Raw genomic sequence first — 16,016 nt, forward strand, 5'->3', positions numbered from 1 at the left:
TCCTACCTAAGCCCAGAACTTGGAGGAAATAGCAGATGTTTGTGGGGACAGGGTACTTCACAAGCCCAAACATGCTGTGTTTTTTTTATTGGCTCCTAAACACATCCTAATGCTCTCTGACTTCTAGTGCCATACTGACTTCTCTTCTTGACCTCCTTCTCTCCCTCCACCTAGCTACAACTTTCAATACTCCTTCCAGCTTTTTGTGCAACAGAAAAATCCCTGACTATACTCAGGTTAATGTCTTCAACTCATGCCCTATGATAACAATTAATGGTATATGTGCGGTTATCTTTCACCTTCTTTACAATAGTCATTATGAGGGTGTGATTTCTGGATTACAACTCTGGTTCTTCTGTTTCTCTTTGTATCTTCCCACAACTACTTTATTCCTAGGCAATGTCTACTCAAAGGTAACTGCAAATAATTAGAGTATCTTTCACATGACTGAAAGAGGAGAGAAGATATTTTCCATCAGATGAAGAGAATATAGTTGATATAGAAAGAACACTGGACTTGTACTCCAGTTCTCTACTTTATGTGACTCTGAGAAAATCACTTTAACTCCATGAATTCTTGTCTCTGAAATAGGAATGAAAATAATACCTGTAATATGCCCCTCACAGATCACCATAGGGAACAAATGGATAAGCAGCATTCTCAGTTACAACCAACTAGTATCTCTATCTGAATGAATTATTGATGACAATGTGCTTTAGAAGTTGTAACATGCTGTGAGCATCTCATGAGTTATTATCAATGGCTATCATAATAATAATTATTATACATTCAATCTCTTTGCCTTCCTAGACATGTGAATGTCTATAATTTAACAAATATTTCCTGGTAGCTCACTCTCATCAACTAAAGAGAACCAGTACAAAGCATCAATAGTCTTGGGATATCCTCTTGCTAGGATCTTGCTTTTTGATACCATTACAACAGCACTGGGATTGAGGGCAGTGAGAACTGGAGTCTACATATGGGATTCATTACAAGAATTTCTTTTTTACTTCAACAAGATAGTTCCCCCAACAGGCTTCTTTGATAATTGTCTAGAAGTGGGATAAAGTCCTTAGACTGATAGATTGGTATTTCATTAAGTAGGAATTCTGGTGCTAAGTATTTTATGAATCCTGGAAAAGTATGAGCAGAAGTTGCTGTGTAAAAGAGAAAGCTGTTGGGGGAATGAATGACACAATAATTGATGACAAACTTCTCAACCTATTAGAACTCCAAGAATGTGGCAGGAATCGGGCCCAATATAAGCAGGAGGTATTAAAGATAGAAACAACTCATCAGAGGTAGGTTCCAAATAACTGTAAGTCCCATTTATACATAGGAGGCTACTATCCAGGCCAATGAAAATGGAGCCTCAAAAATTTTAATAGAAATCAGGAGGAAACCTTGGAGTAGATTGATAAGACAGAGTAATGCAGGGGAATGAGTATGTGCACATAGCAAATTGTACCCATTTCCAGATTTCCACAGAGGAATCCATGCATGACAAAGTGTGAACTCTTTAGTTCCATTACCTTTGTATTTTTTTCTTGTGACATCATCAGTTGCTGTGTGACTGTATACATGTGCAAGCATGCACGTGTGTATGTGTGTGTGTGTGTGTGTGTTTTGCTCCAAGAGTCATCTCTTTCAATATAGCTATAGCAGTTCCTATGTGTAGCAGAGTTGTGGTTTGTGTCTGTTCACTATCAGGGTGAAGATATTCCTTCTACACATTTCACCTCTTCAGGGAGCTTTTTTAATTGGTTAACTCATACAAAAAACCTATCAAGAATTATTTTAGAAATAATTTTAAGTATGATCAGGAGTGAATGAGTCAGGAACTGATGGTTCCAGGCTTCTTAGGGGGTGGCTAAAAGTGGACAGATGAATTATATTTGTTTTTCTAAAGGAGATAGGATGAGATACAGATCTGATCTAAAAATCTGAATACAAAATGCTGCTTTGACAAGCTATCTGATTTATTTAACCCATCCCTTGTAATCATAAAGATTTGAATTTCAGTGAATCTAATTGAACAAAATTACCTGTTATTCTTAGGGGCACTCAATTGCTGCAGAGTGGGAATTTATCTTGTGTTAATAGCATTTATTTTAGGTCAATTTTATTTCATGTCCTCTTTTCTTTTAGATTAACAATTCATGCTGAGTGTCCCATGCATTTGGAAGATTTTCCCATGGATGTGCATGCCTGCCCGTTGAAGTTTGGAAGCTGTATGTATTTTCTCACTTTTTGTTTGCCTGATTCTTACAAAAGAAACTTCACACATCCTATTCTGTCCCTTAGGTGTTGCTAAAAGTGAGAATGTTAATCTTGGCTGCTTTGGGAGTCAGGGGAGTGAGATTGAGTTGTACTAACTGATTAGGAGAGGAAAGTTAGCCTTTAATATAGTGTTCTTTCTAGGCAGCATATCTTATTTCACCATTTTAGACTAATTCCTCTGTCATTAAATTGAAATATTAAAATCTGTTTTCTAGGCCGGCGCTGCAGCTCAACAGGCTAATCCTCCGCCTTGCGGCGCCGGCACACTGGGTTCTAGTCCCGGTAGGGGCGCCGGATTCTGTCCCAGTTGCTCCTCTTCTAGTCCAGCTCTCTGCTATGGCCCGGGAGTGCAGTGGAGGATGGCCCAAGTTCTTGGGCCCTGCACCCCATGGGAGACCAGGAGAAGCACCTGGCTCCTGGCTTTGGATCAGTGCGGTGCGCTGGCCACAGCGTGCTGGCCGCAGCGTGCCAGCCGTGGCGACCATTGGAGGGTGAACCAATGGCAAAAGGAAGACCTTTCTCTCTGTCTCTCTCTCTTTCTCACTATCCACTCTGCCTGTCAAAAAAAAAAAAGAAGAAGAAAAAGAAAAAAAATCTGTTTTCTAAATTGCCCAGAGGACAGAGTGAGAAAAGCTGACATAAAGTACAATAGCATCTTCCTCAGGGTAAGATATCTCAAACAGAATGTGCTTATATGTTTTGAAATATCCATTCTACCTGCATCATCACACAACTATGTCCAAGTCTCAACAGTAAATGATAGAAAGTGACTCTGGAGATTTGCTCATTTTTGAGCATATTTCCTTTCCTGATAGCTGTAAATATCACAGACAAAAGAGTAGATACATAAATCCATTTTCAAATGAATTAGAAAAATAAAACTTGAACAGAATTTAAGTGAATTTATGCATGTAAGAATTTTAGAGGTAAGTTATATAGGGAGTCAATCAAAGTAATATATCAAGATCCATGTTGATCACGGCTAAATTGGATTTATCTCTGTGCTTTGAAATAGGAGCCGCATTTGAAAAGACCTAAATAATTATGTGTGACATATTTTTTCAATCATTAATTTGTCAGATATTTACAGATTATCTCCTGTGTGCCAGGCTCTTTTCTAGAAACTTGGAATGTACCCATGAATAAAACAAAACCCCATCCTTCTGGAGTTTATATTACAGAGTGGAGAGTGATGGTGAGGAATAAAATAAACAATGAAAAAAATTAAAATACAAAGTAGATTTTATGGTGAGGAGAACCATTGGAAAACATGAAAATATTGAAGAATGAGGTGAACAGGCTCACCCTATTTTATTTTAAAAAGGGCTGGGAGTGAAGAGAAGGGAAAAGGTTGGTCAAGAGGTACAAAAATTATGGTTAGATTGGAGGAATATATTTTGGTGTTCTACAACATGTGGAGATGGGTATAGTTAACAACAATTTACTGTTTATTTCAAAATAGCTACTAGAAAAGTATTTTTAATGTTCCCAGGAAAAAAATGACAAATATTTGAGGTGATCAAAATGCTAATGATTTGGTCATCAGATATTGTGTATTATATCAAAATGTCTCACTATTTCCCATAAATATGTGTAATTATTATGTATTATTATAACTTAAGTGATATTTGAGCAGACATTTTCAGGAAGTAAATCACTTAATGCACATATCTGAGGAAATAGTGCTCCAGATAGAAGGACCAACCAAGGATAGGATGTGAATTCAGGGAAGTATTTGATTTGTTCAAAGATCCATCAAATTAGCCAATGTGCTTGGTCAGAGTGGTCAAGGGAGAAACATTAGGAGAGAATAATATGGAGGAGGACCAGCCAGATCATTTAGAGACTTGTAGGCCATCAAAGGGTTTTGGATTATAGGCTGAGAGAAAATATGGAGTGATTGGAATATTTTTGTATGTTTTAAAATAATTATTAAATGTTTTTAAAATAATATAAATACAGGAAAAATGAAAGCAAGATGTATTTTTTTCACATGAGAGATGATGATGGCTTAGTTCACAGTGATAGTTGTGAAACTGAAGAGAGGTGATCTGATTCTGGATCTCATGGGCAACAGGACCCCATGAGTAGCAGCAAATGAAACAAGTCAATGAAATTATTATCCCAATGGATTTGCTATCAAATTAGATGAGTATTATTTCCATGTGGGTAGGACAGAATTGCCTGCCTGTGACCAGTGCTCCCCTCATGAATAACAAGAAAACCTAAAACTGCAGAAGCAATAAGAGTTTAACAGACTACAGTTCTGGAAAAAGGGAAGAACTTCTTATACATAAATCGTGTGACCTGTAGTTTCTTCATCCCAATTCGGGCCACGGTTTGCAGCTTAGATTCAAGGTTGACCCCATGCACAGAGCATAAATACTACCAGGAAAAAATGGTAAGGCAGAGCTACCTTTTCTGAAGCCTCCCAATATGCTGAAAAGAAGTGCCAGGCTATCATTTTAAACTTCAGAAACTTTGTCCTAGTTGCATGAGAACAGCAGAAACAGACTGGATTTAAGCAAGACTATAATCCAGCTCAGTCCTTTATGAGATTAAAGTGATACTTTTCCCACACTAACTGCATAGTAAGGGAAAGAATGAAGATTCTCTGATAAGAGAGGCTTCCATCTGAAAACTATACAGTTTTATACACAATATTTGGAATTCAACAAAAAATCACGAGGCAGGGGAATGACTACCCATATGTGATCTAAAACCAAGATGTAAAAACAAAAAACAGAAAAATAAAATATAGAAATGGATCTACAGGTTATTTATATCTCAGCATTTATAGACTTTAAAAAAACTTAAAAAAAAAAAAACTATGGCTAGGGGCCAGCGCTGTGGCGTAGCAAGTAAAGCCGCCGCCTGCAGTGCCAGCATTCCATATGGATGCCGGTTCAAGTCCTGGCTGCTCCATTTCTGATCTAGCTCTCTGCTATGTCCTGGGAAAGCAGTAGAAGATAGCCCAAGTCCTTGGGCCCCTGCATCCATGTGGGTAAACCTGGAGGAAGCTCCTGGTTCCTGGCTTCAGATTGGCACAGATCTGACTGTTGTGACCAATTGGGGAGTGAACGAGTGGATGGAAGACCTCTCTCTCTCTCTGCCTCTCCTCTCTCTGTGTAACTCTGACTTTCAAATAAATAAATCTTTAAAAAAACTATGGCTAATATGTTAAAAATGAAGAAAAAAGATGAATACAACAGGTATAAAATAATTTCAATAGAACATTAGAATATATCAAGAATAGATTGAAAATTACTTACAAAGAAGTACAAAATCTAAAATTCAAAATTGGATGCATAGGGACTGGTATTTTGGAGCAATGGGTTGGACCACCGCTTGCAGTGCTGACATCCCATATGAGTGCCAGTTAAGTCACAAGTGCTCCACTGGGAAAGCAGTGGAAGGTGGCTGAGGTATTTGGACCCTGCCACATGTGTTGGAGACCTGAATGAAGTTCCTGGCTCCTGGATTTGGCCTGGCCCAGATTGGGCTGTTGCAGCCATTTGGGGAGTGAACCAGCAAATGAAAGATCTCTCCCCTTCTTTTTATCTCTCCCTCTTTCTATGTAACTGTGTCTTTCAAACAAATAAATGAATCTTTAAAAAACAATTGTATAGACAAATTTAACAACCAAAAGACAGGACTAAATAGCTGGAAAATGAGTAAATAGAAAATAGCAAAACCAAATCAACAGAAAGACAAAATACAGAAGAGTAAGAAGCATGTGGGACACAGTAAATGAACTGTGTGTAATTTTGCAGAAGGATAACAGGCAGAGAAAGGAGCAAGATCAATTATTAAGTAAAGACTGATCATTCATAAACTGATGATAATTACCTACTCAAAGATTTAAGAAGTTATGCAAACACCAAGCAAGATAAATAACAATTTAAAAATGCTGCTTCTAAAATTTCAATGGAAATATGAAAGTGTCAAAAATAGCTGAGATAATCTTGATGGAGAAAAGAGCTGGAGAAGTTATGATTAAATCTAATGCATCCCCAAATATCTTAGACCTTTTTAAATCTATAGAAATTCAGACAAATTATCATTGTTGCAATGATATGTAAATATACTAATGGCACATAATAGAAAGAGATAATTTTATAATTACATTATATCATACACAAAAATAAATTCCAGATGAATTGCAGATCTAAGCATAAAAAAGTGACAGGTAAAACACTACTTTTTAAACTCAATGACTAATTTTTATTAGTTATCATCTTAGTTAGCTACAGAATCTACCCGCCTAGTTTAAGCAGGCACAGAATATAAGAAGGGTTTCTTGTGGCTCACAAAGTCTTGGAGTTAATGACTAACCTTCTAGCAGTTACATTCAGAGGTGTGTCACAAGACTGTTTAGGTAAGAGATCTATCAGCTGGGTCTTCTACGACCTGGCTTCCTCACTTACTTTTGAGGAACAGCCTCATGTGTGAGAAACTACCAAATATAGGGAGAATGTGCACAAGAATGGGTGACCACAGTGATAGACAAATGAATATACTAAATGTCCCAGCACCTTTCACCACTCATTAGTGATGCCACTGCCCTTATAAATTAACTTTCTATTATTTAAATATGTAAATTTTTAATTATTAATTTTATTGTACATACTTATGGGATACAGGGTTATAAGTCAACACATATATTCAAAGCATGAGCATCAAATCTGATAAGTTAGAAATTTAATCTCCTTTAAGAGAAGTATTTTTGATGAATAATAATTTTATTTATTTATGGGCTACAGTGTGACATTTCAATGTATGTACACAATGGATACTGATCAAATCAGGGGAATTAATGTTTCTCTCTCCTCACCACTATTTTATGGTTGGAGCCCTGGAGCTCCTGTCTTTTATAATAGGTTTTTGTGAACCACAGTCTTGTCACTGTGCTGGGAAACACTAGAATCTATGCTTTAGTATCCATTATCTAATCTCCCTCTATTCCCCCTCCTCTCACCCTTCCAAAGCCTTTAATAGTTCCTATTGTAAGTTCAGATCAACTTTTTTTTTTTTGACAGGTAGAGTGGACAGTGAGAGAGAGACAGAGAGAAAGGTCTTCCTTTTTGCCGTTGGTTCACCCTCCAATGGCCACAGATCAACATTTTTTATAGCATTTCCTTTCTTTAAGATTTCTTTCTTTATTTGAAAGTAAGAGTTAGATAGAGGAGAAAGGAGATAGGAGATAGGAGATAGGAGAGAGAGAGAGAGAGAGAGAGAGAGAGAGAGAGAGAGAATGTTTCATCCACTGGTTCACTACCTAGATGGCAGCACTGGCCAGAGCTGGGCCAGATTGAAGCCAAAAGCTTCTTCCATGTCTCCCATGTGGGTGGCAGGGGCCCAAGCACTTTAGCCATCTTCCACTGCTTTTCCCAGGCCATTAGCAGGGAGCTGGATCGGAAGTGGAACAGCCAGGACTCGAACCAGCACCTGTATGGGATGCCTGTGTGACAGGTGATGGCTTTACCTGCTATGCCACAATGCCAGCCCCTATATCAACCTTTTTTAGCTTCCACATACAACTGAGATCTTACAGTATTAGATTTTCTGTGTGTGGCTTATTTCATTTAGCATGATGTCTATGAGCTTCATCTATGTTGTCATGAATGACAAGATTTCCTTTTTTCATGACTGAGAACAATTCTTGTGTGTGTGTGTGTGTGCATGTTTGTGTGTCATCTTCTTTATTTGTTCATCTGTTGATGGATACCAAGGTTGATGCCATATCTTGGCTATTGTAAGTAATGGGACAATGAACATGAGTGTGCAGGTATTTATTTTCTCTACTAGTTTCATTTCCTTTGGATGTATACCCACTAGTAGAATACCTGGATAATATGTTAGATCTATTTTTAGTTTTTAGAAGAAAACAAAAGAGAATAACTTCATGAGCTTGGAAAAGGTAGAGATTGTTTAAACATGACATAGAAAAATACCAACCACAAAGGGAAAAGAGGATAACTTGGAATATATTAAAAATGAGTCTTTAATAAATACTCATTTAAAAAAGTCTTTGATAAAGACACTAATTAAGTGTCTTTATCAAAAGACACTTAAGAGGGTGCAAAGGTAAGTTCTAGGCTAAGCAGTATGCATAGCATATATGTGACAAAGGACTCAAATCCCTAATATTCCTATACATCTATAAGAAGTAATCAGAAATCTCTGTAGAAAAAGGGCAAAAGTACTGAAAAGACACCTTAAAAAAACATTGCTTCCCAACTACTGGCTCACATACCCAAGCACACACATACACAAACACACACACACATACATACATACACAGTGCTCCATTCATTAGAAGGGAAATGCAAATTAAAATCAGAAGGTTCCACTAACAACTCACTAGAAAGACTAAAATGAAAAAGAAAAACTATCCCAGTGTCTGTCAGAATGGATTAAATATCTTTGGCAATGACACATATTACATTCATGAATAACAGATACAATGCTGAGCAAAAACCAGACACATAAGCATATTAATAGAATGTAAATCAATTTATATCATGCACAAAGATAGGCTAAACAAACCTGTGGTGTTGGGATTTTTAATATTTTATGCATCATTGCTATTGGTAGTATTTCCAAATTCCTTACATACTAAACAAGATAGTCAAGAAAAAGAATTTGGGCCGGCGCTGTGGCTTAACAGGCTAATCCTCCGCCTTGCGGCGCCGGCACACCGGGTTATAGTCCCGGTTGGGGCGCCAGATTCTGTCCCGGTTGCCCCTCTTCCAGTCCAGCTCTCTGCTATGGCCCAGGAAGGCAGCGGAGGATGGCCCAAGTGCTTGGGCCCTGCACCCCATGGGAGACCAGGAGAAGCACCTTGCTCCTGGCTTCGGATCATAACGATGCGCCAGCCGCAGCAGCCATTGGAGGGTGAACCAACGGCAAAAAGGAAGACCTTTCTCTCTGTCTCTCTCTCTCACTATCCACTCTGCCTGTCAAAAAAAAAAAAAAAAGAAAAAAGAAAAAAAAGAAAAAGAATTTGGAATTCCCAGGAATTTTATAAATCACATGCTATTCACAGAACAGTCCAACCTTCTTAATTTTCCTTATACATTATTAAGGACATCAAATTTTAGAATGAGAAATAGTAAATTTAAACTATTAGCAAAGTCTGACAGCATATAGAAGATACTCAGACACTGAAAAATGTCAGCAAGTACTTGAATAACAACATTTGAACTTCTTAGTAAGGTAAAAAATTACCAAGATTCAAAGGTCAAGATTGCCAGCTTAAGGATTTATTCCACTTCCTAAACCAGTTATTCCTTGAAAGAACACTATGGACATATGTACATACAGTGTTACAAATGCAATATTCTATGAGCATAGACTTATTAATATTTAATTTGCAGACTGAATTAGCATTAACATAATACAGGGATACTAATGCACACTTTTATTAAACAAAATCAACTCATCAGACTGACCACTTCAGTCTTATATGTTCCAGTCCTGATACCTGAACATGTGGAAACTTTTTACTCAATGTTCCAATGTTTCCTGCTCTTGTTTTCAATTAACACCAATAGATTCCTTCAAATTAATAAAATTGAGGACAAAAGTATAACTCAATAGATGCAGAAACACATAAACCCCATGCTAGAAATCCAATATTTGGCCCTGATTTGCCAGTAAGTAGTGACTATAACTTGGTCTGTCATTTTGGACAATTAAAATTCCTGAGAAATTTAATGATTTGATTCAGTTATGAAACTACACACCCATGCTCACATTTGGTTTCATATGTATACCAACCTGAAACTGTAATTGTCAGACTCATCAAAGTCCCTGGATTTTTACAAACCAAAGTAATATCATTCCTGTAATATCAGTTTCTGGGTTGTCTTTGTTTAGAAGTATTTTGCACCAGTTGTCCATGCTGCAGCTAGGGTGATCCTTCCAAAGCATCCATCTGGTCATGCCCTATCTCTCCTTCAGCCAAGTCTACAATTCCCTGTAGCTTAAGGGTGAAAACCCATGTTTCTTTGGGTGAAATATTTTATTTTACCTTCACTTTTCTGCAGCTTATAACTCCAGTGACCATTAATTATTTTACCACTCCATGCACTCACACACTTTTTGCCTTTGCTATGTTGTTCTTTTGCTAGAAATGCCTTTTTTCACCTTTTAAAAGTGTCCTGGTCTTCTAAGTATCATATACTACATGGATCCTTCTATACACCCCGTTCTGAACAGGAGTAAGAGCTCTCACCCCTGGCTGCATTTAGCACTTGTTTTTACTTCACTAGTATACATACTTTTTATGTTCAGACTAACTTGCCCTGTACCTATTGGGCTGTGTCTCCCTCCACAGTTTTTGTGCTCCTGGATGGTGGCCTCTGTACTCCATTAACCTTTACTTATCAATACAAGTTTAGTCTCTGAGCTAGCAATCAAGTAGCTTTCCAATTTTTAAAATTTACCTCTCTCTTCCTTCATTAATTCTTGACTTTCCTGCTTACAAGAGTAATTTTCCCCCACAAATCCTTCTCTTTCCAGATAACATTATCAAAGGAATGATACTTTTTTTGTGTAAAGGAAGTCATCAGTTTTGGCCTGTTGAAGTTTCTGAATCACTAGAATCTACATAATTTCTTGCCACATATGCACTAGGATCTACTGGGATTTTTAGGGCTAGTATCCAAGGCTTTCTTTTCCAGGCCTCAGCTTAAGAGATCCAGCAAGAAATTCCTTGACTTTCTTATGGGTGAAAAAAAATCTTCAATTGCTTACACTTTCTCTAAACAAAGCTGTCTAGTTTTTACATTGTGAAACTCTTGGGGTGTTTGCAAATAGAAAATACTAGGGCAAAGTGACACAAGAACCTTGTGATATCACGTTTCTCCAATGGCACCATGAGAATTCTCACATTATATTAGAATAAATTTTAGGTAGAATCCTGAGAAGATTTCCTTTTATTGATGACAGTAGTTTCAAGAACTACAATCACAGCTAAGAGTCCTAGATCACACATAGGCATCAGAGAATGATTTGCTTCTAAGGCTGAATTACAAGGGACCAAAGCCATTTATAGGAAAATGTCTCTAGACCATAGGTTGCAAATTAGAGCCTACAAATGTGATAGTGCTTATAAATTTTGGGATATTTACCAATATTTGAAATTTGGAAGGTGTACTATCGAATTTCAGATTTTTAAAATTACTTTATCGGCCGGCGCCGTGGCTCAACAGGCTAATCCTCCGCCTTGCGGCGCCGGCACACCGGGTTCTAGTCCCGGTCGGGGCACCGATCCTGTCCCGGTTGCCCCTCTTCCAGGCCAGCTCTCTGCTGTGGCTAGGGAGTGCAGTGGAGGATGGCCCAAGTCCTTTGGGTCCTGCACCCCATGGGAGACCAGGAGAAGCACCTGGCTCCTGCCATCGGAACAGCGCGGTGCGCCGGCCGCAGCGCGCTACCGCGGCGGCCATTGGAGGGTGAACCAACGGCAAAAGGAAGACCTTTCTCTCTGTCTCTCTCTCTCACTGTCCACTCTGCCTGTCAAAAAAAAAATTAAAAAAAAATTACTTTATGAGACCAGAATATCTAACAACACTGGGTTCAAATCTTACATGGTCATAATCATCTGAAGCTGAGTAGTGGCTACCCTGGTAAATGTCATAACTTTTATCTTTTTTCCCTGAAGACCAGGTTCAATATCAGTTGCCATTAATCCACTCACTTGCATTCTATTTTCATTTATAATAGTATTAAGAAATCTCCATAGAAGTAAGAGGAAAGTGAAATGATTCTTGTATCCATACTTACCAAGTAGACTAAGATGACTATGTTTGAATAAAAAAGGAAAGTCTACATTTCCTTACAGAAGTGAAGAACAGTTCTACATCTTTACTTTGTATACAAAGTATGCTTTTGCTGAAAAGATAAAACTTCAGATATCAAAATTATACAAGTAATTATCAAAAATTCTAATTGATATAGAGTAGCCTCATCCTTTATCTGCAAGGAGTACATTCCGAGATCCCAGTGGGTGCCTTAAAGTGCACATAGTACTGAACTCTATGTATACTAGGTTTTTTCCTATCCGTACATACCTATAATAAAGTTTAATTTACAAGTTAGGTGCGATAAGACAACAATAGAATAATTATAACAATATACTGTAATAAAAGTGTGAATAAGATCTCTCTCATATGTCAAAATGTCCTACTGTACTGTACTAAGCATTTTTTGTGGTGATGTGAGATGATGCAATGAGATGAGTGATGTAGCATTATGAGGTAGTGCTAGCTACAATGTAGGAGTTACTTAGGCACAAACACAGCAATGCTGTAATGTAACAGTCAATCTGTAACCTAGACAGCTACACAGTAATAGGTAGGTAGCATATGTGTCATGGATATTCTAGACAAATATTTATGTATTGGGCAAGAAATAGTGAGAAGGTATCACATTACTCAGAATAGTGCACAATTTAAAACCTATGCATTTTTTTTAATTTCTGGAATTTCCCATTAATATTTTGGGCTGCATTGAGCATGGATAACTGGAACCATAGAAAGTGAAACCACCAAAAAGGGGGATCTACTATGTTGAGAGGATACAAAGAATCTTAAAGCATCAGACTGGAGGCAGGGATTTGGCATAATGGTTAAGATGCTACTTGGGATGCTTGCATGCCATATTAGAGAGCCTGGGTTTGAATCCTGACTCTGCCCCTGACTCCAGCTTCCTGCTAATGGGCACTCTGGAAGGCAGCTCAAGTAATTTGGTCCCTGCCACCTATGTGGGAGGCCTGGATTGAGTTTCAGGCTCCTGACTTTGGCCTGGCCCAGTCTTGGATTTTGCAGGCATTTGGAGAATGAGCCAGTGGATGGGAGGCCTTTCTCTGTATTTCAAAAATAAATAAAACAGGCCAGCGCTATGGCTCACTTGGCTAATCCTCTGCCTGTGGCGCTGGCACCCCAGGTTGTAGTCCCGGTTGGGGCGCCGGGTACTAGTCCCGGTTGCTCCTCTTCCCCATCCAGCTCTCTGCTGTGGCCCGGGTGGGCAGTGGAGGATGGCCCAAGTGTTTGAGTCCCTGCACCCGCATGGGAGACCAGGAGGAAGTACCCGGCTCCTGGCTTCGGATCGGTGCAGTTCCGGCCATAGCGGCCATTAGGGGAGTGAACCAACGGAAGGAAGACCTTTCTCTCTGTCTCTCTCTTACTGTCTATGACTCTCTTGTCTCTCTCTCTCACTGTCTAACTCTGCCTGGCAAAATACATAAATAAATAAAATAATTAAGTGAAATTATTTTTTAAAACTCAGATTGCAAATTAAAGGGATTTTGTATTTGAATGCATACACTAAGTGTTCCTGATGGGAAATGCAATTATGCTTTCAGCAGCAAGTTTTCCAGGCAAGAAAATATTTTATAGATCACAAATTTTAAATGTGTCATTTAATTGCAACAAACTGGATGCATTGTTGTCCATCTTTTGCAGAAATGACTGGAACCATATACAGGGCAAGTTATATGGAAAAATCAAATTTATTTTGGCATTTTCTTTTGTAGCTTATGACAACACAGATATAAAAATACTGTAAAATAATGTATATGTTTTTCATAATGTCCATGAGAATTTTGATGTAACTAAAGAACTTTTTGATCTCTTGTACATTACAGATATATCAAGAAATGGCTAATCTAGAGATATTGAAAAAAGTTCTTACAAATATAATGTAAGCAGATTATAATTTATGCCTGAGTAGGTATTAACATCAGACTTTTTATAAAACGTACATCTAACACTTCAAAGTTTTTCAGAGACCCATCACTTGCATTTGTTCTTTGGCAGATTTGCCAGAAATTATTAATTTTGCAATAACATATTTAAATAAAGCTCAACATGAGCATATCTATTGCCACCATGAGTTGGACACACTTCCCCAAACCCCCATCCTCCCCACCCCCACCCCATCCAAAGCAGCACAAAACTTAACTGAATAGTTTGGTGGTCAACTCCCCTTTACAAGTCTATGTGCTTGGATTAGGGTAAGGTGTTCACCCCAAATATAAAATCTGTTGTCAAAAAGTTAATATGTTTGTAAAGGAATCAACTCATTCCTTAGAGTACTAAAACTAAATAATTCCACTTGATTCTCCTACCATTCCTTTTCCTATATCTTTTCTAATCACTACAAAATTCTATACTTGATATTAAAATTCCAAATACAAGCCCTACCATTAACACGATGGTGCAGAAGGAAAGGTATCAGGTTTCTGGTTTGTACATCAAAGTGGTAACAAATAAATTATGAAGGAAAATTATTATCATTAATTATTACTATTTTTTAATTTATAATTTTTATTTTTCATTTAAAATATACCTAGCATGAATTTTCACTTTATCTGATATGCTCACTCTACAATTAAAGAAAATTTTATTACTTTTCTGCCAGCTTATTTTTCTTACAACTACCCTGATTTGCTCATTTAACTACCTGTCTGGCTTCTGTAAGCAATTGAGTGTGGGAACTCTGCATAAGGTAATATTGTGGTCATTCTTCCCCTAATTATACTTTCTACCTTCCAAGAGAAGGAAATGTTTATTGGGTTCATGTCTATGTATATAGCATATACTTTAGTAGTTATTCAATGAGTGCTTATTAGATGTATGTATGTATGAATGGATGGATGGATGAATGGATAAATGATTGTATTTCAGTTGAAGGCAAAACACAAACCCAGAACTCTTTGGGAATGGAAGTTGTATTTCCATCTCATTTTAGTTCAGCATCAGAGCTAATCATTTTTCCTTTTCTTCAACTTATCCTTCACCCTTCTCTGCCTTAGATGCCTATACAACAGCCGAAGTGGTTTATTCCTGGACTCTTGGGAAAAACAAATCTGTGGAAGTGGCACAGGACGGGTCTCGTCTGAACCAATATGATCTACTGGGTCATGTTGTTGGGACAGAGATAATCCGGTCCAGTACAGGTATTTCCTTTTTTCTGTTTATTAATAATTTAATTTGCCAAACAGTGTTATAGCAAAAGTACTATTATCATGAGGATATTAAGGCATGTAGAAGCTCAGTGATTTTCCCCATGTTACGCATACATAGAATGGCAGAGCCAAAATCTGAAGACAAACAGATTTTATCTCAAGCCCCTCTTAACTACTATGCCCTGCTGTCTCTTGGGGATTAGGCCAACAATTTAAAGGTATTAGTGCTGGAGTGTGGTAGAAGAGAATAGAGAGGGAAGCCATGATGATGAGAAAGCTGAGCTTTGATCCTACAGGTTTTGTTACATTTGCTTAACTCAGCCAGTGCTGAAGTGTACAACAAGAACCCTGGTAGATGTCAGGCACATAACCAGAAAATCCAGGGAGTAACCATGGAATTATTTTAATGAGTGGATCACATACTTCAGAAAAAAAGCTTGTTTGGCAATATTTACCAGGTCTTCCCAATGGCTGATACTCAATTATTGGTCAATGGAACTGGAGACTTGTTCTGTAACTTTTAAGCCTGGTCTATTTGGAACCTGATCAGTTTCTGGGACCTGAGGATGGCAGTACCCTGCATCCCAACTAATCTCAGGGCATATGGCAAAATGGAGCGTAGCCTGGGGGCTACATATTCTACATTTTTTTTTTTTTGCTGTGAAAGGATGAGAACTTTCAACATTACTTTTCAAACAATGCTTGTCTCTGTGAATGCACAATGATGAATGTTAGTAGGGTACTCTTGTCCTTTTTTCAT

General features: G+C 37.9%; 1 protein-coding gene across 1 annotated transcript in view; it reads left to right on the forward strand.

Moving 5' to 3' along the window:
- The window catches only part of GABRA3 (gamma-aminobutyric acid type A receptor subunit alpha3), a 168,590-nt gene that overhangs the window by 106,210 nt on the left and 46,364 nt on the right, over nucleotides 1-16,016 (forward strand). The window contains exons 5-6 of the mRNA XM_062182925.1: nucleotides 2,152-2,234; nucleotides 15,104-15,247. Coding sequence (XP_062038909.1) covers nucleotides 2,152-2,234; nucleotides 15,104-15,247 — 227 coding nt within the window. The remainder of the gene's footprint in view (nucleotides 1-2,151; nucleotides 2,235-15,103; nucleotides 15,248-16,016) is intronic.

The sequence above is a fragment of the Lepus europaeus genome, chromosome X, assembly GCF_033115175.1.
Source record: "Lepus europaeus isolate LE1 chromosome X, mLepTim1.pri, whole genome shotgun sequence".
NCBI lineage: Eukaryota > Metazoa > Chordata > Mammalia > Lagomorpha > Leporidae > Lepus > Lepus europaeus.